This window comes from Semicossyphus pulcher, unplaced genomic scaffold (genome assembly GCF_022749685.1).
Source record: "Semicossyphus pulcher isolate SPU_LCO1_2020_fin unplaced genomic scaffold, fSemPul1.0.p SCAF_18, whole genome shotgun sequence".
In the NCBI taxonomy this organism is placed as follows: domain Eukaryota; kingdom Metazoa; phylum Chordata; class Actinopteri; order Labriformes; family Labridae; genus Semicossyphus; species Semicossyphus pulcher.
Genome location: NW_027211691.1, coordinates 24,966,147 through 24,992,500, shown reverse-complemented (window position 1 = coordinate 24,992,500; position 26,354 = coordinate 24,966,147). Strand labels below are relative to the sequence as shown.

Here is a 26,354-nt window from a genome sequence, read left to right as displayed (position 1 = left end):
GAACAGGACTTATAACTTTCTGAACATGTTTTCAGAGAACGTTCTCCAGCTATTAAAAGGAACGTTCTGGGAACCACATAAAAACTTCCCGCTCCTGGACACCTGGACTGATCACCTGTCAATCACAGGGCTGACACACAGAGACAGACAACCTTTCACGCTCACATTCACACCTACGGGCAATTTAGAGTCAGCATTGAACCTGACGAGCATGTCTGTGGACTGTGGGAGGAAGCCGGAGAACCCGGAGGGAACCCACACATGCACCGGGAGAACATGCAGACTCCACAGAGAAAGGCCCACTACGCCTGAACCGGGACTCGAACCACTGCACCGCCGTGCAGCCTCGTGTTAGCTAGAATGTATTATTTCTGGACACATCTGTTTTCTTCACACATTCTTGTTCTCTGTAAGGACGACAGTCTCAGCTGTTCACCAAAAAGTAAACCAGGTCCTCTTTAAGTTTGTCACAGAACAGAACTCGTCTTTCTTTAGGATCCACCTCTGATCTGCAGAAACACTCAGTTTGACTGTAATGCACCAAAAGTCAGACTCTGGATTATCCATGGATTCATACTAAACAGATCATTAACGTAACAGCTACAGCCTCAGCTGGACTACAGGCATTAGCACTTGCACCTTATAGATGTGTCACGACTTCTGTATCAATCGTATCACTCTCCAGTCAGAGGAAGAAAATCTTTCTCTGTATGTCCCGACTGTCTCCAGATTTCCTCAAAACAGGAAAAAGATTGAAATTCTGGACTTCCTGAAGTAACAAAAACAAGAACTTTCATGCCAAAGAAGCAAAACACACATCAGCGATTTATACAAGTAGAAGAGGAGGAGAGGAAAGAAAGGAGAAGAAAGGAGAGGACGGACAGGTTGGGAAAGAAGGCAGGGAGGAAAAAGATGAGGAAAGGAGGGGAGAGGAGTGAGACAAAGAATGAGAGGAGGGATAGAGAGGAAAGAAAAGGGAGAAAGAGGAAGAGAAGAATAGAATAATAACAAAAAAAGGAAAGAAGATGAGAAGAGTGAAAAGGTAAGGACCGAAACTGAGAAAGGAAAGAGAAGGAGAGGAAGAGAAGGAGAAAGAGAGAAGTGGAGATGAAAGGAGAGAAAGCCAAGAAAAGAAAGGTTGAATGAGAAATAAAGGAAAGGAAAGAAGAGGTCAGGAGAAAAAAGAAAGGCAAGTAGGGTAGAGTAGAGGAGAGGAGAGGAGAGGAGAGGAGAGGAGAGGAGAAAAACTATAGGAGAGAGAAAAGGGAAGGAAAGTTTAAATGGGCAAAGGTCATGTGAGGACACAAGAGGAGAAAAAGGAGCATAAAGGGAGTAGAAAGGAGAGGAAAGGAAAGTAGAGGAGGAGAGAGAAAAGGAAAGAAGGAATGTAGAGGAAAGAAAGTAGAGAAGAGAGAGGAGAGGATAAGGAAAGTAAAGGGAACAAGAGGAGATGAGATAAAGGAAAGGACATTTGAAGATAAAGAAAGGAGAGAACAGGACCAACAAGGGGAGTAGAAAGGAGAGAGGAGGAAAGGACATGGTGATGAAGGAAGAGAAGAGAGAGGAAAGGAGGGAAGTGAAGTGAAAGAAGAGGAGAAAAACAGAAACGGAAAAAATGGAATTCAGAGGAAAGAAAGCAGAGGAGAAGAGAAGGTAAGGGAAGGAGTAAAAAGGGAAGGAATGGGACAAGGGGAGAAGAGAGGAGAGGAGAGGGAAGAAGAGGAGGAGATAAAGGAAGGAAAGGGAGGAGAAAAAGGGAGAGTAGAAGGGAAGAGAAAGAGGAAAGAAGAGGAGGAATGAAGGGGAATAAAGTAGAGTAAGGGAAAAGATAAGGAAAGGAAAGATGAGGGAAGGCAAGGAAAGGAAATAGGAAAGGAAAGGAGTAGACAAGAGAGGACAGGAAAAGACAGAAGAAGGAGAGGAGAAGAGAAGAGAATACGGTAAAGGAAAGAAAGAATGTAGAGAGGAGAGGAAAAGAAGGAAATAAGGAAGGTTAGAGGAGATGGAAGAAAGGGAAAGGATAATAGAGGAGGGGAAATAAGGAGGGATGTTGAAGAGGAGAGGAAGTGCGTAGAAAGAAACTTGAATGGATGCTGACATGATGAGAAGAGAACTCGGCCAGCAGACTGAAGTGGAGAGAAAGCAGAGAGCTTCTGACACCAGCACACTGTCTGCACTCATCTCCTCTCTGTCTTTCTCTTCACTCAGTCATGCGTATCGCTCTCAGCCGGCCTTCAACAGAGACGTTTCTCATCCTCTCCTCCTCTCTTCTCTCTCCCCCTCTCTCTCTTTTCTCCCACAGTGACAGCAGAGTCTCCTGGTCCGTCTCCCGGTCCCTCTCTGCCTCTCGAATCCTTCACATTTCTGTTTATTTACACTTTAAAACCTGTGTTTAACTCGCTCTTTGTTTGGCGTCTGCCTCTCTTCCTCCCGCTCGCTCCCGTTCCCCCTCCTCGTCCGCTCTCAGCAGATTCTCGGCTCAAAGCGTGAAAGATTAGAAAGAGTGTTACATAAGTTTCCCGTCACATCTTTCAGCAGCTCTCTCTCCGTCTCTGGGTCTTGCAGTCGGATTTATTCTGACTCTCCCCTCTCTTCTGTCTTGCTCCCTCTCTCTCTGGTAGATGGAGTCGTTTGTTTCAGCAGGTTAAGCAGTGAGTTACTTTATTTGTCATCACCTGTTAGACACTAAAGTTAAATCAAAATCAGGGCTGCAACGAAACCATCTATATATCAGATGTCACAACCAATGGTAGTGACCGAAAGAATGAGATGCAGATACAAGCAGCTGAAATGAGTCTCCTCTGCAGGGTGTCTGGACTCAGCCTTAGAGAGAGGGTGAGGAGCTCAGACATCCGGAGGGAGCTCGGAGTAGAGCCGCTACTCCTTCAGATCCAAAGGAGCCAGTTGAGGTGGTTCGGGCATCTCATCAGGATGCCTCCTGGGCGCCTCCCTGTGGAGGTTTTCCGGGCACGTACAACTGGGAGGAGACACCGGGCAGACCCAGAGCTCGCTGGAGGGATTATATATCCCACCTGACCTGGAAACGCCTCGGGATCCCCCAGGAGGAGCTGGAAAATGGATGGATGGATGGATGGATGGATGGATGGATGGATGGATGGATGGATTGATGGATGGATGGATGGACAACCATTGGTTTGTGAACTACAGTTTTGAAGCCACGAGTTTGGCATATTGTCCTTGAGGTGGAGCTGAGGAGGAGCGAGGTGTTAGCAAATGCTAAGTTATCAGCTAACAAAAGGCGCTAGCTTGCTTAGCAAGACGCACCCATAATTCACTGTAATTATGACAGTAATTGAAATGTTTATTTTGGCAGGTGAAAACAGGCGTTAAAAAAGTGTCAAAAGTGTTTTTTCAGTAAAACTTGACTTGACATTTTTCAGGCTGCTGTTGTAGCGACCTGTCAATCACAGGTAGCCCCGCCCTAACCCCTCCCCTCTTCCTGGTCTGTGTGACTCTCAATGGGAGCATCAGTGACTAAACGAACATCATGCTGTGTTGAAGAAGACTTGAAACTAGAGACTGAGACCATAAACTCATTAGGAACATGTTTACTGAGGGAATACATCAGGAGAGGAGGAGGAGCATGTTCTCATAGACTTCTATAGAATCACACTTCTTTTCACAACCAGAGAGGACGCCCCCTGCTGGGTTTTGAAAGAATGCAGGTATAATGTCCTTGTAACTGGCCATTTTTTTTCTTAATGTCTTGATTTACCCAGAATTCACTGCGTTGCAGTCGTGCTTAACATGTAAGAACTACACTGCTTTTTTTTTGCTACGTTCACTTCTGATAGATCAGGTCTATGTTTGGAAGAGCTCCAACTCCACCAATGTATAGCTGCATGGACAAAACCCAGGGTCTGTGCTCCTTCAACCACCATGCATCCACGTGCCACCAAATATAATCTGCACTGTGTCAAGCTTCCTGTAGCTGCAGCTCTAAACAGACACGACGATAACACAACAAGAACTTACAGAACAGAGCTGAGGAGCTTTTTATGGAGCTAGAATGAGGTTTTTCCTTCATGTCTGCATTTACGCTTGAAGACGAACCACTCATGTACTTATTCCACCTGCTGCCTCTGAACAGTCACAGTCTGGATGAGATGCGTTAATGTAAATGATATCATATCCTGCAGCTGCTGCACGATCTGTTTCCCTCCTGAAGTGAGCAGAGATATTTCTCTCTGTGCTGCACAATAAGACAGCAGCTATCTGGGTTATGTGGGCAGCAGCGTTACATAACCACACAGTCTTTATCACTGCAATCTGAGCTGCTATTAACATGAGTCTCACAACATGTAAAAATCATGTTAACATGACAGACGGAGGGCCTGTGAGAGAGACAAGTGACCGCTTTAAGACTTCAGACAGATCACTCACATGTGTCTTCATCTTCACAAGAGGAGCTGGCGTGCAGCGTTACATAACCAGCTTTGATTATTATTAATTAGCATAACGGCTAACTTAATTAAACCAAAATATCTCACTGAGGAAGACGCCTGCTATGAACGCAGTCTCTTTCTGTTCGGCTGCAGCCTGGAGCAAACAGGAAGCAGCTCCTGATACATCACTGGATGTTTGTTACACATTTATTCTCTTATCTTTTTTTACTTAGATCATTTTTTAAGGCTTTTATGCCTTTATTCAGAGAGGGAGAAGACAGTGGATAGAGTCAGAAACAGGGGAAGAGAGAGTGGGGACGACAGGCGGAAGAGGTTGCGACCTTTGCACACGGGACGCGCATCCCAACCGCTGAGCCAAACCGGCGCCCCTATTTATCCTTTTATCTTGAATAGCGGTGCGGCAGCTGACAGCCTATGTTCACGTTGATTGTTGTAAGGTGAAAAAAAAAACATACATACACAAAAATATTAACATATAATATTAGCAGCAATTAAATCCAATGTAATGAGGTGTGTCTTATTTGTCCAAGTGAGTATTAACATCTGACATTGATTTGAGGACACTGGGTCACATGACATGGAAGCTACTGAAAAACTAGGATTACCGCCTTGCGGCTGTCTGCCTCCACCAACCAGTCAAGTTACATTTCTGTCTGTGCGACTCTGGATGTTGGAGTTATTAAACAAAAGGTTTGAAGTGTATGTTTTGGCAAAAAGGAAGTTAATACTGTCGCGACATGTTTGATTCCAGTGAATAGTTTCATTGAGGAATGTGCTGCCCTCACTTGGAGACTACTTTTCCAGAGGAGCAGAGAGTACTGATGAAGAGCTTTGACACATGATGCAATTATCATCCCCTTCAGTTCAATTAAAGAAAGATCAATATAGGATCAGTACAAAATGTCCTCACTTCATCATTTTAAAACTATTAGAAATTTGTTTTACATTTTGTCATAATTAGCGTATGAATGCTTCAGTTATGGCCTCAAATGTGTTTTGTGAGGTCACTGTGACCTTGACCTTTGACCACAACAATCTACTCATCCTTGAGTCCAAACAGACGTTTATGCCACATTTTAAGAAATTCCTTCAAGGTATTCCTGAGATATTGTGTACACAAGAATGGGATGGCCGTGAGATTACAGTGACCTTGACCTTTGACCTTTGACCATCAAAATCTAATCAGATCATTCTTGAGTCCAAGAGGAATTATATCATAACTTATATCATAATTAACGTGGGAATTCTGGAGTTCTAACCAGAAACCAAAAGCTAAATTTGAAGAAATTCCCTCACAGCATTTTTGAGATGTCGTGTTCACAAGAATGGGACAGATGGACGGACGGACGGACGGATAGACGGACGGACGGACGGACAACCCGAAAACGTGATGCCTCCAGCCACAGCTGTCGCCGGTGCGGAGGCATAAAAACAAAACGTTTTTCTATAAATAGATTTTAAAAATGATGTATTAAAAGTGTCTTATACACCGAATGTTACCGTATTTGTTTTGTGTTAATAAAAGGTTAAAGGTCGTCGTTTCCTCAGCTGAAATGAGTCGACACAGCAGAGTTGCAGTTGAGATAAACTACTGAACTAAGTTCATCTTAATCGTTCAGAATACTCATTTTAAGTTCAACACACTGAGTGGAATGTGTCCTGTTTACTTCATTTAGTTAAGTGACCTCAACAATAAGTAAAGAGTTGGTGTCCTCAGATGGTTTGAGGTGAACTAACTGATCAGGTTTTACAGTGTACTTGGACACATTAAGGTCTCACATCTTTAAAAAGTGCAGCTTATGTTACACATGTTCATTCTAAACACATCATCGTGTCACATGACTCGACACAGTTCAGTTCTTTTTACTTACTTTTCCTAACTTTTACTTAACTTAACTTGTTAGAGTTTACAGTGTGTGAGGATATGAGCTTCTTTCCCTGCACCTGTAGCCCTCTTCTATGTAATGCTGCCCTAGTTGGCAAAGCATTCTGGGAATTTTCTGCTACCACCCTGTTTGGAATCTGCATCAGAGGTGTTTGGAGGGCTTGATTCCCACTTTCATCCATCCCCAAAAGAAAAGGGAAACTCTCCTCTCCAGAGGAAGATGCAAACCAAAGTCTGTGAACTCGGACTGCTTCTGCTCTGCAGCTCCGTTTTTATAAGTCTGTGTTTGATGCAAAACTCTGTCATACAAACTTCATTCACACACGTTGCTTAAGATTTGGAAAAGGGCCAAAGCCAGCATGAAATGAACAATCTTCAGCGTGACTTTAAACAATCGTGCAGCAGCTCCACCTTACTTTACCAGCCCAGAGGTCAAAGGTGTCGCGGTTCACAGAGGGCAGTCATACACAGATTAAGTCTCATCACATGACCTGCCATGGTAAACCAGATCCATATATAGATCTATATGAATGTTTCTCTTCGGTTTCTGTGCGTCAGCGTTCAATTTTACCAACGCATTGTCAGACTTTCCTTCCTCATTATAAGCTGAAAACTCTTTTCCGGTTGTATTAGTCCTTTAGTAGAGTCGGTTATTAAGAGTCTCATGTGCTCCTGTAATCCGTCTCCCCTCTTGTCCCCGTCCTTTTTGAGCTGCAGACAGGATCTTAAGAAGCACGGGATCAAGGTCATAAAATCCACAGACCCTCAAGTTCCCTCTAAACTGAAACATTCAGAGGGGAGTTACTGTATGTCCGCCTCCAACATGACAACATCGGAACTCTTCCTGTTTATTAAGCTGCAGATGCTGAAAGGCCTCACTTGCCCCTGATCATCTCAACCTGCAGATTTAAAGCTCACAATGCCACCAGATGGTTTCAGTGTAAACATAAATGATATCTAACTTTCTGCAGTTCATTATTTCGGTTGAGAGGGGAAACGCCTTCAAGAACTTCAACCAAGTCCAGTTGCCTTCTGGATTGAGCTTCAAAGTGCAGGTTGTGCTCATTCTGTTGATGTTTCACAATCCAAGAACCTCAACCAAAGCAGCACAGGGCAGAACCGAGCCCTTTATTCAGATGTTTTTGTTGTGAGCAGTGTCGGCCGCAGCTCAACAATGCACACAGATCAGACGCATGACACAAAAGGCCAAGAAAAACAAAGCTGCTGGGCTTTTATACAATGCAAAGTGACTAAAAACATGGAGCGTCAGAGGGAGCCGCAGCCTCACACAGACTCTTTAATTACAGGATGCTGGTTTGGGCACTGAGCGCTACATGTAACACTGAGGCACAAAAACAAAACTCTCACTGCCGAGTTAGAGATCCCTGCAGGAAGTGTGCAGCTGTTTTCTGCACAGTAAACAAACATGCTAACTTTACATGCAGACAGAGGAGACGAGAGCTAGCAGGCAGCCGTGGAAGGAACTAATAACACGCTCATACAACAAAACTTTTTAACACAACATATAACACAGCGAACAATGCTTGGTGTGATTTAGGAATAGTGTGAAAGGGAAGTGTGTTCAGCAGAGAGTGCATCTACGCAATTTCACCAACTCAATAACACTTATATACCATTGACTGTATATAAAGAGCCGCAGTATTGACGTCCCGCCCCTTCCTCTACCTGACACACACCTTCTTCACAGCTTCTTGTGTCGGTCTGAAGCAGATATTCACGCTTATGGAAAGTTCACTGACTGTAGTGTTAGTGTTAGTTACGTCTCCTCTCGCCGTTCCTCCTCTACTCTGCTGCTCGGGAACAGAACGCTGCAGGAGCCCCATTTGTCAACAGAGCTGTCAATCATGAGGCCACGCCCCCTTTTTACAGCATCAAATAACTAATTAAAAGTAAACGTGAGAAAAATGAACACTTGGACATAAATCAGCATGATAAGAACTAACTATAATGACAGAAACCATGTTGGAGAAAAATGTATTTGACGTGTGTTTTGATTTTATAGTTTGACTCATGTCCCATCTGTTAACATGGAGGAGGCGGGCTTTATGAGCTATACTGCAGCCAGCCAGCAGGGGGCGATAGAGAGGGTGTGGCTCAACTTTTAGGGAGCTGTCATGTCGGCCATCTTTTTATGCAGTCTTTTGCTGTGTTTGAAATCAGATACTGCATACTGCATTCGGCGGTAGTATGTAGCACGGAGGAGCTTTTTAAATTCATTTCGCATTAAGCTGCCAGGCGCCAGTTTTGGACAAAGGCATTGTTGTGACGTTCCAGCGCTTTGCATTGTGGGATACAGTAGGCTGGTCCGATGCATACTGGAGATTTTCTCCGAATCAGTACGACATCCAGGTATTTTTGGCATCCTGCACATTTAGCTTTTGTTTGCATGCTACAGACTACATTTTGGACAAATCAGTACGTACCGATAGTATAGTATTTCATTTTGAACACAGCCACTGATATACACACTTGAAATGAGCGATTTGTCTGCAGAGATGGAACACTGAAGTTCCGGATGGTGGACGTGAGAGTGAATTCATCACGTTGATCAGGTTCACTTCTGTTTGTTTACAGGAGAGAGAAGTCTGAGTGGAAACAAAGACGCCGTGTTCACCAAGCTGACAGGAAACGCCTTTTTAACCTCACAGGGTCAAAGGTCACTTTAACCACTCAGCCAATAGGTCCACTGTTGTGTACCTGTATATAATTGAGCGTGTGTGTGTGTGTAAGTAGAGCTGATAAGTGGATGCTGGTGTGTCAGACAGGAGGGTGAGGTGGACAAAGTGTTTTTGTTCTTTTCACTGGCTGTGACTCAAATGATTTTTTTATTTCACTCAACGACAAGAAATAATAAATAAATGTTGCAGCTCGCTCGAGTATTTATTGTCCTCTTAAATTCCGGCTCCATCAAACAGACGTGTTCACAGTGGAAAGTTAGAGATTGGAAAAACACTGCTACAACTATAAGCCTCAACTCTCACATAATTAACATTTAAAGCAACCAACAGTGACAAGGTCAAAGGTCAAAGCCACAGCCTTCCCTTTCTGTGGCTTTATAGCCCAAGCTGAAATTCACAACAAGGATCCAACTTAGGCCGCCTTTGAGGATCTTTCTATGAAGAGGTTTTTCTATGAAGGTCTGGCAAACGTTGTTTTTTTTTTTGGGTGGGGGCAATAAATGGTCGGGTAGTGTATCATGTCATGGAGATAATAACAAGCAGAGCATCTTCAGAGTTCAGAGACATGCACAGATTCAGGGATGTAAACAGAACCAGCAGCAGGGGGGTGAGGCAGGGCTGGGCTCACAACCGAAACCACCGAAAACAACCAGCGACCGTAACCACGGAGCGTAACCACGGAGCGTAACCACGGAGCGTAACCACTGACCATCGGCGCTATAAAAGCCTGCAGGGTCCCTCACAGATATGAACACAGATGCAGATAATAACACACCCGCTCCAGCTCACAGTGGTGTTTATGCCCTGAGAAGGTTCATAAATAGACGATAAAACATTTGATTGAATTTCGGTGGAAGCGAACAATAAGCTAATTGTAGACACGATATAGTTACTGGAATAAGAGCATAATACAAGGTTACAGAGAGTCCCTCCCCTTCCTGTGGACCACCATGGGACTTGGAAAAAAGACAGACAATTCATGTCTTTGATCCGTCTTAATTGTGCCATTACAACACATCTTATGTTGATCAATTTAAAATGTTATTCTGAATATAAAGAAAGTCTCAGTTTGTCATAAAACTACTGAGGTACACGGCCACGAAAATACATGTTTCAAGGATTCTTTCAACTCCTGTCAAATACATACAAGGCATGACCTTTGACCTCAGTTATGTCCCCCCTTTGCTGTTTCAGCCCCAGCCTTCTGGTTGATCTACATTCCTTGGACTGATTTTAAGGTTTTACTTATTACTTTAAGGTAGAATATATATGTGAACTGCTGTCCCCTTACCAACCAGCGCGCAGCCTGAGACCCTCAAGCAGGAACGTCCTCAACGTTCCCACCTCGCACTTAAAGACCAAAGGAGACCGAGTGTTCCGCGTTCCGGCTCCGCGGCCGTGGAATGACCTGCCTGAGAACCTCCGACTCGCTACATCAGTATCATTTTTATTGAAAGGTAATTTTTCTTTTGGAGGCTTTTTTCTGGGTGTTTCATTCATTAATTTATTGCTTTATTTTATTCATCCATTGGTTAAAGTTGATCCTCCTTAACTTTTTACTCAGCCACTGGTTTTAAGTTTTATTCGGTATGACTTCCTGTCTTATTGTGTCTCCATGTTTCATTCCTTCATTGTTATGTTCTTTATCATTACTATTATCCTTATTATTCCGGTCTTCATGTAGTCTGATTCTTATTGATGTGTGTCTCATTATGATTTATTGTTGATTTGATCACAGGTGAACTGTTGAAATGCTACATTAGCTTGCTAAAGGCTTATTATATATATATATATTATCTATTTATATATTATATAAAGGCTTTATTTTTAAATATGATGTTACTGTTTGTTTATGGTTTGTCTTGATTTATGTTTTTTAGAAAACTGGAAACTAAAATATTCAATAAATTAAAAAAATATGGCCAAATGTCTCTTTATATACTTGTGATTGTTTTCAGTGGCCGAAAACTCAGAATATCACAGTGAGTGCGACTGACCAACCTCAAACAGCAGCACAACATCGATCTGAGCATGACATCAGAGGACAGGGCCGCCGTGTGAAAATAGTGAGTGCCACTAAAAAGGACAAAACAGTGGCTTCACTTCCAGCTTTCAAATACAGGAGACATAAAACAAAGTAAAAGAGAGCCTCGCCGGGGTCAGGCTTCCTCCTCAAAAGGACCTCTTTTTGTTTTAACAAATAAACGTTTTTCCCCTTTCTTGGAGTGTTTAGGGTCAGAGGTGTGTGTGTGTGTGTGTGTGTGTGTGTGTGTGTGTGTGTGTGTGTGTGTGTGTGTGTGAAGCAGTTTTTAACTGTCCGTCTACAAAAGAGTGAAATAAATAAAGCTTCTCTTACTAAGCTGGAGCTCTCAGCACTGCCACACTTTTTCACATGTTCTGAAACGTTTCTTTTGGTTTTGGGGGAACAAGGGGAAAAGTGCCGAGGTGAGTTATCTACAGATAAACCAGGGGCCCAGTCCGGCTGAGACCTGAACCAAATGCTCCTAGCAAAAACACAATGTTTGATTTTAGTGCCCTACGTCTCCCAGACAAGAAAAGGTTTATAACAAACTCCATAAATTGATCTGTCTTAAGCCCCTTGGACACGTCCAGCTCAAGGCGGGATTATTACGCCTTGACTTCTACGTAAAACACACGGAGGCGTCATGGTGGGGCGAAGTCGTTCCGCCTCTGAGCCGGCACCAGACGTAGTAACAGAGGTGAAACGGCGTCAGAGTAAAGAGCGGAGCTGTCAGGGCGGAACAGCACCGTATGTGTATTTGAAGCATGCGTTGTTTGTTTACACCTCGTGCACGTTTTGCTTCCACAACTCCAGAACGCTATTTAATAAACACACACTGAGGCGGCTTTACGCCGGCGTTGTTTGCTCCAATGTATAACGACTAAGGCTGCATGAGGACAGAGCTTCGTCACGGCGCCGAGGCAGAACCGCAGCGAAAAAGAGCTTTTGTGTCCCTCTTAGTAACTTTGTTTTTCATGCAGAAATGGCGGCCACAAATTAAATACTTTGATATTTACAACTATTTTGAGGAATCGGCAGGTAAGGTCATCACTTTAGCCAACACAACTTGAACCGGGCCTCCCATAGCTTTCAGTTCATCTGAGCGTCAGGGCCACACAGTTGTGACAGATTTTTCCTTCGCCTTCCTTCCTTATTGCCTGTGTGTTCATTTTGATCCTCTTCAGATTCACTTTGGTTTGTTTGTTTTCAGCAGACAAAAGTGACGATAGCGCACCTTCTTGTGATACACAGTCAGTGGAGAGCCATGCATTGTTTTCCCCAGCTGTGTGCTCCCTAAATTGTGCGAGAGATTGAGTTTACCCAACAGTTTCACACGACCTAAATGGAGCCTAACTATTGTAAGCTCAATAATATAAGATAGGGAGCGTTTGTGTTGTAATGGGAAACACCATATGTGTAATAAATGGTACAATTTAAAGGTTCTTTCATCGCTGAGTACAGGACATTTTCCCTCCAAGATAAGTTCCCACTGTGGTCCAACGGAAGAGGAGGGATTTGAACATACAATGTTCTATACAATGCAAACACTGGGAGGTCTGTGATGTTATTTAGACGAGAGAGAGAGAGAGAGAGAGAGAGAGAGAGAGAGAGAGAGAGCGAGAGAGAGAGACCTTAACATTACACTGAGAGAGACAGGAGGACTCACGCGTTGCAGTAAGGTTTCTTGTCGTAGCCTTTGTAGTTCTTCATGTTCAGGGTCATCTTGCAGACCTCGCAGTGGAAACATCCTTTATGCCAGTTCTGGAGACAACACACACACACACACACACACACACACACACACACAGAATCACATTAATACCACAATCGATGAGTCACTTTACGTAGTTAGATGTACTTTGTGTCCACCTTGTTTACCCCATGTGTGTTATTTGGTTTGGCCAGGTTCCCACGTGTCACTGTGAGGTCAGTTTGGCTGTAACACCTTGTTTAGCTGTTGTGTTGTGTATCTTTAGTTGACCTCTTTTACAGGCCCAGGTGTTGAATTCTTGTTCTAGAAAGTTCTTGGGTTCATAAAAACCCAGTGTGTCATCAAACTTTGTTCCGTTTCTTCGTCGCCTCGCTGCCTGCTCCCTGACAGTCAGATCGTGGTGACGAGGTGTTTATTAACTCCTAAAAATAACATGTCAGACTTTGTTCAAAGATCACACAACTTCACAAGACCTTGTTGATTTTCGTTGATGCACTTCACTTCAAAACTCTGAACTGGGTGAAGACTGGAGGGAAAACTGTGGATTCACGCATGTTTAAAAGGGGCACGGATCTAATGTGGCATCCGACAACTTCTTCAAGGGGATAATAGCAAGTGCAGCAACTCTGATCAAACATCTCCCACACCTCCCACACAAAGTCTCACTTTAACAGCAGAACCTACAGGAATATGCAGTGAAAAACAGACAAACGTGGTACAACAAAACGTCTTCCTTTTGAGCTTTTATTGCACTTTAAATGTGTGTTTTCTGTCTTTGCAGGTCGGAGAGAAGAGGCTCGAGGTGGTGCAAAAAACCTGATGAAGTGAGCTTTTGGAAGAGACAGCAGGGAGCTCTGAAGTCCTTGGACGACAAGTATATAACTCTCTCTCGCCCTCACACGCTCTTTCTCACTTTCTCTATATACCAGCCTCCTCCTCTCTAAATCACTGCCTCTTACACTGTTTCAGCTCTTTTATTCACTTATTCACGCTTCCAACACGTCACGTCAGCTTTTACACAACAGGGCAGAACTTTAAATTTGGTTCTTCTTGCTGTTTACGAGCTGGATCCTCCTGATTTCTGACATATCGAGTGATGAAGTCCAAGATTTTGTTCCCCCAACAAACCGTATTTGCTACAGCTCTGTGAAACTGGAGTCAGCATGAAAGGTGGATCTAATATCATGTGTGGTGCCTCCATGCTGTTGTGTCATCTGATGCTTCATAGGACAGACAGAGAATGAGACTGCTGAAGATAAATTAATAATTCATCACTATTATGCAACAGACTATTAGAGGTATTACCAGGCAAACACAAGAATCCACTCTTTACTATGTCCCTTATTTAAGTGTTATTAAAGATACACACACTGCTAAGCTAATTGTACTTTCCAAACTAAGTAAATAACTGAAATATGTAACTAATCCTGATGGTTTATACATATTTCAATGTTTTGTTTTTCCTTTTCTAGTTTAAACGTCTTGACAAACAGTAACTGTAGAAATATAAAAAGTAGGTATACACGATATTATCGGTACGTTATCGGCATCTGCAGATTATGTCTTGAAAATGACGTATCATGTATCATATATGTCATTTTTCTGGCGATATTTTCTGCTATTACTCTGTTTATCAAACTCGGCACTGACAAATTTTGAACGATGTTCGAGCGCTGTCTGGACGGAGACGGGTGGAACTTGTAGCTGAGATGATGAGGAGTCGCAGAAGTTACTGACAGAGCATAGCATTGCCCCGGAAAGGGGGCGGAGATTAACGTGTCGACACAGGTTTTGTGTTTCCATCAATGCCAATCAGAGCCGAGGTGATAATTACCCAGGTTCACTGCAGAGTCATTTGACCCCGGTCTGAATGCCGATTGTGACCTTTCCCACTGAGCAGAAAAGCCGGGTGTTAGCAGGTGTTAGTGGGTTTTTTGACCAGAGCGGCTTAAGAGTAGGCATGATATCAATTCCACTACAGGGGAGACTTGATGTTCTCTGCAATGAGGTGGAAAAAAACATGTGCCGAAAATATCGGCATCAAAATCAGCAATACGCAAAAAGGGATGGAAAATATCGGATATCGAATATGGGTAAAAAAAAATCCAACATCATGCATCCCTAATACAAAGTAAGACATACAATATATAAGTGGACTTTTGATTATTATACAACATAAACATGTAAACAACAAGGGAAATATAATCAATAATTTAATGTCAGTGCAGTTCTCGTGTTAAAAGATATATAAGATATTTGAAAGATAAAATATCACAACCGTTACAGAACAAACCTTCACTGACCAATAAACAAACCGTTACAGTCTTTCCGCATAAAACGAGTGTTGAAATACCTGAAATAACATTGTAGTCTACTTTTTATTGCCTAATGTTTAATATGACATATTTAAAGCTAAAAGTAGGAGTGAAAGGTGTGTTTTTATTCCACCTGCGCCTCCAAAAACTCCTCATCTGTTGTGATCCTCCTCCAGTTTTAACTCGGATTTGTGCTTGTGAAAATGATTCAGACGCAATGTGTGGATAATGAAATCATCACAATGACTGCGGATTGATTTAGCTAACCAGCAAAGTGCTCACCTTGTCCAGGCAGCTCACTTTCTCTGTCGGGTAGACGATCTTCCCACAGCGGGCACACGGGGGGTTCATGCTCCAGACCTCCTATGCTCTCCAACGGCTGAATGCCACTAGTTACCCGGAGATGTAGTGAATGTACTCCAGACCGAGAGACTCAAATGTGCCCACTGAACCTTTTTCAGCTTGAACACCGTGAAAAAAAAGTGGAAAAAACTGAAAATCTAGGAGAGACGGCGGTTCTTCTTCCTCATTCAGCGGCTCTCCGTCCGGTGTGAAGTCTGGATGCTGCGCTGGGACCGAACACTTCAGAGGCAACAAGCTAGCGGCAGTTAGTAACATGAAACCGGAAGTCAACTAGAGAAAACAGGAAGTGGCTAACGTTCGCTTCAAAATGTATTAAAATCAATTAAAAAACCAATACATTAAATTATGTAGTAGTTGATTAATGATGGATCATGTAGTCGCAAAAACATGTAGTCACAACAAATAAATATTTCAATATTTTTTTATGTTTCAGGCAAAGATGACAAACATTTAAGGCTTTTAGATTTGGAGGTGTCTTTCTCTTACACTAACATTTTTTGAGTGATATCAAAATGAAAAATCTATAAACAACATACAAAATAAATATTTAAGCGCTAACCCCCAGATAGCATTAAAAAAAAACAAAGAAGAAAATAGCAAACTATTTAAATAGCAAAGCAATGTAACAACAATTAAAAATGTAATTTCAAAAGTTTTACAAATTCAATTATTAAAATAAACATGTTAAGACAAAAATATTAAAGAGATATTCAACTGTTATTGCAATTATCATCTGATTTTTGTGATGATGGCTCCCCTAACCCTAACCTCCTGACTGTTAAAAAGTAAATGACTCCCCCTGCTGGCTAATGAGTGCATAGACTCTGTTAAAGAGAGTCCTAATATGGAGATATACAGTAAAGTACAAAGACATTTTAACAAGATATACAATATGGCTGGTGATATAATGATGTATGTATATGTATATGATATAAGATTTAAGAACATGATTGTTGGAAGGGAAACCAAGAGACTTTAAAGATTTACTTAATAACAAGTCAAAAACTGTTGCAATTCAACCACTTATGGTGATGATCTTATAGACACTAATGATAATTAAAAATAGACTGTAGGGGCTACCTGAAAATAGTCATCTTAGCTGCAGAACCTACAGGAACTACTTATTCTACGCTGGAACAGGACAGAACTCAGACCACAGGCCTCAGTGAGTAAGCTAATAGCTTTGCATCCACCACATTACTGGCAAGCATTTTATACAACTTGTTGTCCAAAAATCCGAACTATCCCTTTATTATCTGAAAATTGAACTCAAGAGGTGAGTAAGAAAAGTGACGGTCGAAAGGAGAATGATCAGTTACTAAGCCCCAGGTCAACACGCACTGCACGCAGCACCTGTTCCTTCAGCTTCACATCCATCCCAGGTGTTCACAGAAGAAGGGGTCGACCACACAGAGAGCCTCGATCATCTCTGAGCTGGCAGCTTCACCTTTCTTCCTCACCGTGTCGATAACAAAACGAGCTTTGTCTCTTTTGTTTGGCATCTTGTTCGCCGTCTCCTTCTCTGGGTCAGTTATCACTGTTTTCTCAAACAGTTTATCCAGCAGATTATCGAGGTTGGGTCCTGATATCCCATCGATGAGGCTGCACCGTGAGTCCAACAGCCTCTCGTTTGGAGGCAGATTCAGAGCGCTCGGCCCACAGGGACGTCCAGAGGACGACAGACAAACTCGTCTTTCCCAGACACCGTGGGAGCTGGTGTCTCTCAAACACAGCTTAATGTGTTTCATGATTTTCTCTAAGTTTACCTGGAATGATGGGAAGTAGTTGTCATAGTCGTCACAGTCAAACTCTGCTTTTGTTGGTTCCACTAGAACAGAGTCGTCTTCAGGACAGGTGGACAGTGTGTATTCCTGCTGTGGGTGCAGCTTACAGTGCGGGGACATCTCTATGTAGCGCTCATCTCCAACTAACTTCTTCCTGGTGCGCAGCACATCCCGGAGCACCACGTTCTTTGGTAGCAGCAACACATTGAGGAGGGATGTGAGGTCCGGATCCACAGGGGGCCTGTAGAACAGCAGAACCAGCGCTCGGACCGGGTCAGGTGGGCAGTCTTCATCCTTGACATTACCGAAAGCAGAAAAGCCTGAGATGTTTATAACGACGTGAGTTTCTGTGATCTTATGAGGGCCGATAAACTCGATGCCTTCATCATTGACATGAGCAACCGACAAGAAGTCAGCTCCACCTGTGGAGCGGATCTCAGTGTGTGGGAGGTGGAGCTGACACACACTCTGCTGCTCACACTTGATGTCAAACAGGGGTCCTGCAGGCTGCTTGTGGTGCTGGAACAGTAGCTTCCTGTTCCATGGGACCGTCCTGTAGACCACGTCCCCTTCTTGCTCCATGTGGAACACCAGGCCTGTCACGCTGCACTGGTACAGGCCTGGGCAGAAGCATTGGAACCTGTAGGCTTCATCATCTTCATCAGCAGTGAAATCAGGTGTAAACTGCTCACAGCTGGTTTTTAGCAGCAGGTCAGGTAGGCTACTTGCTCGTGTAAAGGTCTTGTTCTCTGCAGAGGACATTTGACTCAGTGAGGGGGAGCTGTGAGAACGAGGGAAACATCCGGAGCCTCCTTTACTCCAACCAGGAGCTGAGGAGCAGGTTAGGAGATGAGAATGGGTTGGCAGGTTGTTTGTGGAGGAGCAGCTCACAGCTGTAACCACTGCATCCAGTTCCACCTGAGCCTCACTGTCACCTCCTGACTCGTCTGACAGCTCAAATGTATCTTGTGCTCCACTTCCTTCAGTGAAGACACTGGGGTTTTGCAGGTCTGAGGGACCTGGTGGCTCAGGAACCAATGGGGCTTCGAGCAGAGAGAAGTTGGACTTGTGAAAACTAGAATTAGATTGTTCGAGTCTCGGGCCACTTTCTCTGTTGAAACCACCAAAGATCCAGTCTGTGTCATGATTAACAAAGGGGGTTTTGGTACCCAAAATTGGAGACTGATAATGGATGAAAGGAGAGGGAGGGAGACGGGCAGAGTGATCGGCTTCCCAGAGGAAACATGGCCCTTCCTCTTTTATTCCGTCATGTTTCATAGTTGACTTTATTTTGCTGTGCTCATAAGTTCCACAACCAGTGTGAGAGGATTCAGGATCAATATTAGTAACAGGTTTGTGCTCTACAGAGGTGTCAGTTAAGCTTTTTCTCAACCACAAATCAAAGGGTTTGTCATAGAATGGAGAAGAGGGTTCAGTTAAATCCTGCCCTGCAGTGGGCCGCATTTCTCTCTGTGTATCATGGTCACCCCCAGGCTTACTTTGCGACGCCACTGGAAACACATGTGCAACTTTCTTGGGTTTCTTTTGGCTGTAGACAAAGCTGCTAGCATCAAGCTTTCTGGGTTTTCTGGGTCCAAAGCTGCCAAACACATCGTCTGGCATTTCAGGTGATTGTTCATAAGCAAGACTGAGATCAAAGAGGCTTGGATTTCCTGAACCGTGGATATACTTGGATCTGTTTTCTGGCAATAGCGGTGCAGCAACAGAGGGGTTGATCGTCATGCCCTGTGGGACTTTTGCTCGTGCTTCTTTACTGAAGGGGTTAGAATAACGAGTGTACAAAGAATTCAATTTATAAGATTTAAAAGAATGCTTTAAAGGGAGAATGATTTTACCCGGTTGTTGATCTTGAAGACTGAGTTTAAGCTCATCGCGCTTTTTAAGCTCATCAAGTTTTTTAAGCTCATGACGCTTTTTAAGCTCATCAAGTTTTTTAAGATCATGACGCTTTTTAAGCTCATGACGCTTTTTAAGATCATGACGCTTTTTAAGCTCATCAAGTTTGTTAAGCTCATCACGCTCTTTAAGCTCATGACGCTTTTTAAGCTCATCAAGTTTGTTAAGCTCATCAAGTTTGTTAAGCTCATGACGCTTTTTAAGCTCATCAAGTTTTTTAAGCTCATCAAGTTTGTTAAGATCATGACGCTTTTTAAGATCATGACGCTTTTTAAGATCATGACGCTTTTTAAGCTCATGACGCTTTTTAAGATCATGACGCTTTTTAAGATCATGACGCTTTTTAAGCTCATGACGCTTTTTAAGATCATGACGCTTTTTAAGCTCATGACGCTTTTTAAGATCATGACGCTTTTTAAGCTCATCAAGTTTGTTAAGCTCATCACGCTCTTTAAGCTCATGACGCTTTTTAAGCTCATCAAGTTTGTTAAGCTCATCAAGTTTGTTAAGATCATGACGCTTTTTAAGATCATGACGCTTTTTAAGATCATGACGCTTTTTAAGCTCATCAAGTTTGTTAAGCTCATCACGCTCTTTAAGCTCATGACGCTTTTTAAGCTCATCAAGTTTTTTAAGCTCATCAAGTTTTTTAAGCTCATCACGCTCTTTAAGCTCATGACGCTTTTTAAGCTCATCAAGTTTTTTAAGCTCATCAAGTTTTTTAAGCTCATCACGCTCTTTAAGCTCATGACGCTTTTTAAGCTCATCAAGTTTTTTAAGCTCATCAAGTTTTTTAAGCTCATCAAGTTTTTTAAGCTCATGACGCTTTTTAAGCTCATCAAGTTTTTTAAGATCATGACGCTTTTTAAGATCATGACGCTTTTTAAGATCATGACGCTTTTTAAGCTCATCAAGTTTGTTAAGCTCATCAAGTTTGTTAAGCTCATCACGCTCTTTAAGCTCATGACGCTTTTTAAGCTCATCAAGTTTGTTAAGCTCATCAAGTTTGTTAAGCTCATCACGCTCTTTAAGCTCATGACGCTTTTTAAGCTCATCAAGTTTTTTAAGCTCATCAAGTTTTTTAAGCTCATGACGCTTTTTAAGCTCATCAAGTTTTTTAAGCTCATCACGCTCTTTAAGCTCATCACGCTCTTTAAGCTCATCACGCTCCTTAAGCTTATGACGCTTTTTAAGCTCATCAAGTTTTTTAAGCTCATGACGCTCTTTAAGCTCATGACGCTCTTTAAGCTCATCACGCTCTTTAAGCTCATCAAGTTTTTTAAGCTCATCAAGTATTTTAAGCTCATCACGCATTATAAGCTCATCATTCTCTTTCGGCTTATCACGTATTTCACGTATTTCAAGCTCATTGCAATTTTTACGTTCGTTGAGTTTTTTAAGCTTATAATGCTTATTAAGCTTATCAGACATTTCAAGGTCATTACACATTTTAAGCCCATCATGTATTTTACGTATTTCAAGCTCAATGCGATTTTTAAGCTCATCAAGTTTTTTAAGATCATGCTCTTTAATCTCGTCATGCATTTTAAGCTCATCATGCATTTTAAACTCATCATGCATTTTAAGATCGTCATGCATTTTAAGATCGTCATGCATTTTAAGCTCATCATGCATTTTAAGACCGTCATGCATTTTAAGATCGTCATGCATTTTAAGCTCATCATGCATTTTAAGACCGTCATGCATTTTAAGACCGTCATGCATTTTAAACTCATCATGCATTTTAAGCTCATCATGCATTTTAAACTCATCATGCATTTTAAGACCGTCATGCATTTTAAACTCATAATGCATTTTAAGATCATCATGCATTTTAAACTCATGCATTTTAAGATCGTCATGCATTTTAAGATCGTCATGCATTTTAAACTCATGCATTTTAAGCTCATCAGGCATTTTAAACTCATCATGCATTTTAAGATCATCATGCATTTTAAACTCATGCATTTTAAGATCATCATGCATTTTAAACTCATGCATTTTAAGATCATCATGCATTTTAAACTCATGCATTTTAAGATCATCATGCATTTTAAACTCATGCATTTTAAGATCGTCACGCATTTTAACATCGTCATGCATTTTAAGATCGTCACGCTCTTTAAGCTTATCACGTATTTCACGTATCTTAAGCTCAATGTGCTTTTTAAGCTCATCAAGTTTTTTAAGCTCATCAAGTATTTTAAGCTCATCACGCATTATAAGCTCATCATTCTCTTTCAGTTTATCACGTATTTCACGTATTTCAAGCTCATTGCAATTTTTACGTTCATTAAGTTTTTTAAGCTCATCACGTATTTTACGTATTTCATGTTTTTCTTTCTCCATGACTGAACTTTGATCTTCTGGATTTTTGCACAGTGACTCATTTCCATCTACATTTAAGTCCTCCACCAGTGGGTAGACAGGAGTCAGTTTACTGCTGCCGGCCTCACATCCAGCAGAGAAAGCGAAAGGAGTTTTCCCCTTTTCTTGATCCGTCTTTCCTTTTTTTTCAGCTCGATCTCCATGAAAACGTTTAAAACATCTTCTTCATGTTGTTACTGTCTTTTGGTCCCATAACCTTAAATAAAGAACAGAAGGACAAATTAAAATCCTTTTTAAAGGATGAGGATGTATTTGTCTTTAAAACACCATTCCACACCGATACATGAAGAAGAAGAAGAAGACTGGTTAAAACCGCACAATTAAAGAGCGTCACACTCCATTACTTATTTCATTTAGCTGTGCTTCTTAACTCTGTCACAGTGGGATTAACACACAAGCTGCAAACAATCACTTAAACCTTTAAACTTTTGAGTTGACCGTTGAGCTCTTGTCTATCAGAAACTCTTTCATTGACCATTGTTACACGGTGGCCATTTTTTTAAACAACATAAGCCATTAGGTACTTACAGCTGAGTAACAAAAGCTAACGTTAGCAGTCAATCAATTCCTAACCAATAGTAGCATACTCTTAGCTCTGTCTGTGAAGGTTCTCAGTCATCCAGGTCAGGGTAATTCTAAACTCAATCTGTAGGTTGTAAGTAACATACAGAAGCTTATATTTCTAGCTCCGTCCACCAGTCAGTTAGAACTGAAGAGGCCTTTCAGATGAGAGGTGAAACGTCTTCAAGAACTTCAACCAAGTCCAGTTGCCTTTTGGATTAAGCCTAGAATTACTGTTAGCTATGTAACATTACTTTAAAGGGGTAAAGTTAGACAGGAAGTTGTTGAATGCTATTGCCAGCTGGGGTCTTACGGCAGCTTATGAGTTATCAAATATGTTGTTTTAATTTGAAAGAAAAGATAAGATAAAACTTTATTAATCCCAAAGGTAACTATAGTGCCAGATAGCTCCAAGAATACCTTACAAGGCTAGAGAAATAAAGGTATATGTCCTTCCAAACTTTTAGGTGAGGTGCTGATCAATCCAGCAGCAGTGAATATAAAAGCAATATGTCACAGTCCCTAAGTTTATATGGTTGTATGGCTGCCATGTGAATATGTAAATAAATCCTTCCATGCTGAAGGACATTGCCCCTATTACTACCGCCTGATAACCTGGGCGAATCACCACAGTTTGACACACCTTTAACAATCTCCACTAGGCCTTAAGCTGGGCATACATTTATACTTCAGACTTGTATATTCTGTATGAAAGTATTAACACATTAAAGCTGTCATAACATGAACGATGTGTTTATTGTAGCGTTAAACAGGTATCGACACAGTCACTTGCATAACACATCGTTTAAAACTGATTTGCAGGTTGGAGTTCCCTTACACTGTGCATCAAGATAACGTAGAAACTGAATTCAAAAGTTTATGACAGTTACTTGTGGATAAGGTTTTGTCTATCTGCTCTGGCATCATAAAAACGAGCTCTGAGATGGCCTTTGCAAGCACAGCCGCACACAGCGGAAACATCACAAGTTAACTTCAGCTGCCAAGTTAATGTGATCTTTTACACCACAGATGACTCATGCTTTAGATGTATTGAGTTTTAGTTATTGTGAAGCTTCTACCGATTTGACTTTCCTCTCTATCTACTCGATGTTTCCGTGGCATTCGTGGCATCCGCGCGCGTGTGTGTGTGTGTGTGTGTGTGTGGTTCTGTCCTCGTTGCCCATTTACCTGGTAAGATCTGACGGTCCCTCTTTGGATCTCTGTGTTGACTTCACTGCTGTGGTCCCTTATGGAGTTTGAATCAGTCGGAGGACGCAGACGGACTCCTTGACTGTTTACTTTAGCCCGAGCGTTTCTCCTGTGGCAGGTGCGCCGCTAAAGTTGAAGTCAGGTTTCCGTCTTGGCGTTCTGAATATGAGGGCTCACTCCGGGTTTCCTTTCGGTTTCACAGACATCACTTGGTGTGCAGAAAAAAGGGCGGGGAAATTACCGCCTCATTTAATTATATTGTTGGCAAAAGTTTTCATACATTGAAGTTCATATCGCAGCAGAAAACACTGATGTGTTGTTTTTTTGAGAGAGGTTGAGCAGTATTTACAATAACTCAACTCCACTTTGACCAAGAGGCTATCAAGACTGTGAATACCTGTGTGTTTTGAAATAGTAAACTTTTAAAGCCCTTGGCTCTTCTGTTTGTTTTAGCAAGAAGAGTGCCAACAACTCTTAGATTTCTGAAAACAGATGGTTGTAAAGTTTCCTTAACACTAATCCTATCAACATTTTATGATACAAATGGCCAACAAACCTAACTAATGTAAGAAACTATGACTTATTTCTTCTAAATGTTATGTAATAGATGATATGATAAGCTAACAGATTACTATTTTTTTCGACGGTCATTTGAATATTGTAGAAATTAATTGTGGTCATCTGTATTTGTGGTCTTCCTCAAGATATATTGTGTGACACTTCACATCTGGACACATGGCAAACATGAACTCAATAGATAATTCCATCTATCAAACCTGCAAATAGGCAGAATTGAGTGATTGAAAAATATTCTGTTAGATTGTATTAAACTGCGTGCTTTGGTAAACTCTGCAGCCGCTGTTGTATTAAACATTAAACTACAAATGTACACTCGTGGTGTCTTTAAAGCCACAACCCAAATGTGAAGGTGGATTTGCTTCTTTGTGCGGATCGATATGATTGTAAGTGGTCTTCAGATCTGGGTTGATCAGAACGGCGTCTGTTCAGAACAGTTCCATTATATTGAAATTACAGACTGTAGAATAATAATAATAATACATTTTATTTATATAGCCCTTTTCATGACACTCAAAGGCACTTTACATTTCAAAACAATTAAAGAAACACAATAAGAGGAAACCTAACAAATAAAACAATGAAAAAAAATCAGCATCAGAGGTTAGAGGCAGGTCTAAAAGGTCTCGATCAGAGATTTGAAGGAGGTCAGGTCAGTCTCGGATGTGTTGGGGTAGAGAGTTCCAGAGGGAGGGGGCAGCTATGGAGAAAGCTCTGTCGCCCCAGGTTCGGTCCTTGGTTCTGAGTGGCGGAGAGAGGAGGTTTGCATCAGAGGAGCGGAGGCTGCGGGAGGGAGCGTGGTGATGGAGCAGGTCTGTGAGGTATGAAGGGCTCTGTGGGTCAGAAGAAGGACTTTGAACTGGATGCGTTGTGGAACAGGGGGCCAGTGGAGGTGAGCGGGAGTGACCAGCGCCATGCTGACCAGGACATGCCATGCTGCCATTGCCCCCACTGATGAGGTACGTTGAGCCTGTTTCTATGTGTGTTTTGTGCTTTTGCAGCTCCGAGGATACGAGTTATGATCATCTGATTTTACGGTGGTGCGGCGTTGTTATCTGGAGATTAAATAAAAGTCGAGATCTTGAGACAGCAGCTGGAAATTACTCGTTATCAAGGTAAAACAGAGTAAATAAAATGTAAGGATGCACGTCTGCTTAGGGCTTCTGTAGAATCAAACAAAGCTGTATAATAAATGAAAATATCTCTCAGGAGGGAGATCAAATTTTCTGACGTGGTGTTAGGCTGAAGTTCCGGCTGTTCTTTCTGTTGCAGTTACTTCTGTTTAACACCTTATGACACTGTAGGCTCTCAGGATGGAAACCCCTGCTGTAATATGAATCAAGTACACTAGGGGGCGCCCTAACAACAAGGAACAACAACTCATTTACAGTTGAAAAACTTTTTTTTTTCACTTAAACTAAAGGTCCTCTTAAAATGTAGTAGTGATATGATAGTATAGGGTGGTAGGTCACTGTCATATGTGTGTGTCGCATAAAGCATTAAATGAAATTAACCTTTGAACCCAACTGTTTCAGAAATTGTGTAATGACATTGGGAAAAAAACCTTCTGTCAGGCCTCAATGTTATCAACACTGTGACTAAACCACAGGGGAAAAACACTGATGCAGACGTCTGAGAACCAGACGTTGACGGACAACATCCATTTTTTTTCTTTTCTTTTAATATGTGAAAACTGAACTCGGCAGCTCACAGGTAAGTCTGTGGGGGAAAAAAGATCTCTAAACATTTTTATTAATTAGTTGAACTTATAACTAACTGTGTGTTACTGAGTTTGTCAGGGTTATAGTAAGGTTATGTATCTTTCTGGAAAGTCCAGTGTATTCACGTTAGATGAGGAGAGACTGAGCTGGCAGGAAACAGTGTGAAGTGTTAATAAAACTTTGTTTCATTGAAATTACTTTCATTAATCTAATATTGTTCAGAGTGGTGGAATACAAGTAAGTATTTTAACCAAGTACTGTACCAAAGTACCACTTTAAGCTACTTTACAGTGGAAATTTCTTTCATTTTCTGCTACATCCTACTTATTTGAAAACTTCAGTTACTTTGCAAATTCAGATTATAAAGTATAATGAACAAATTAGTTCTGATGTAATTTTATAGATTACAATCAAACTTATTCTGAGCAATTCACCAGCCTGCTGATAAAACAGAAAGTACATAAAATGTGCTCCATCTTTACCAGCGAGCCTGAAAGAAAAAGAAAACTAATCCTGGCAGCAAAACACAACTCCTGTTCAGCAAGGTAAAGCTACTGCTTTTATCAATGGAGTCTTGGTCTTTTACAGAAAGGTCTCTCTCTGTAGGGATCCTCTCTTTAATGCGCTCAATTTCGTGCAAGTCAATTTCTCATTAGATAACATTTCTAAGCTTGTTGGTGACCAAAAACTAGAACTTTTAGTGGCTGTACTTTGATCAGGCCAAGTCAAGCCACAGTCATGGCCAAAAATATTGGCACCCCTGCACTTCTGTCAG

The 26,354-nt window shown here is 41.8% G+C and overlaps 2 protein-coding genes across 2 annotated transcripts in view; both read right to left on the bottom strand.

The window, feature by feature from the left end:
- Nucleotides 1-15,602, bottom strand: part of LOC138595703 (LIM zinc-binding domain-containing Nebulette-like) — a 34,857-nt gene extending 19,255 nt beyond the window's left edge. Inside the window, exons 1-2 of the mRNA XM_069667071.1 lie at nucleotides 15,343-15,602; nucleotides 12,701-12,795 (exon numbers count right to left, since the gene is read on the bottom strand). Coding sequence (XP_069523172.1) covers nucleotides 12,701-12,795; nucleotides 15,343-15,411 — 164 coding nt within the window. The 5' untranslated portion in view covers nucleotides 15,412-15,602. The remainder of the gene's footprint in view (nucleotides 1-12,700; nucleotides 12,796-15,342) is intronic.
- A 549-nt stretch (nucleotides 15,603-16,151) lies between these two features.
- On the bottom strand, nucleotides 16,152-18,015 carry LOC138595586 (caspase recruitment domain-containing protein 8-like). Its single transcript, XM_069666898.1, has one exon. It carries the CDS (start codon nucleotides 17,967-17,969, stop codon nucleotides 16,791-16,793), a length of 1,179 nt encoding a protein of 392 aa, XP_069522999.1. The 5' UTR covers nucleotides 17,970-18,015; the 3' UTR covers nucleotides 16,152-16,790.
- Nucleotides 18,016-26,354: the final 8,339 nt, after the last annotated feature.

Bases quoted from the DNA above. Each gene is read 5' to 3' on its own strand.
- LOC138595586 (XM_069666898.1), bottom strand. From the start codon at position 17,969: ATGTCCTCTGCAGAGAACAAGACCTTTACACGAGCAAGTAGCCTACCT.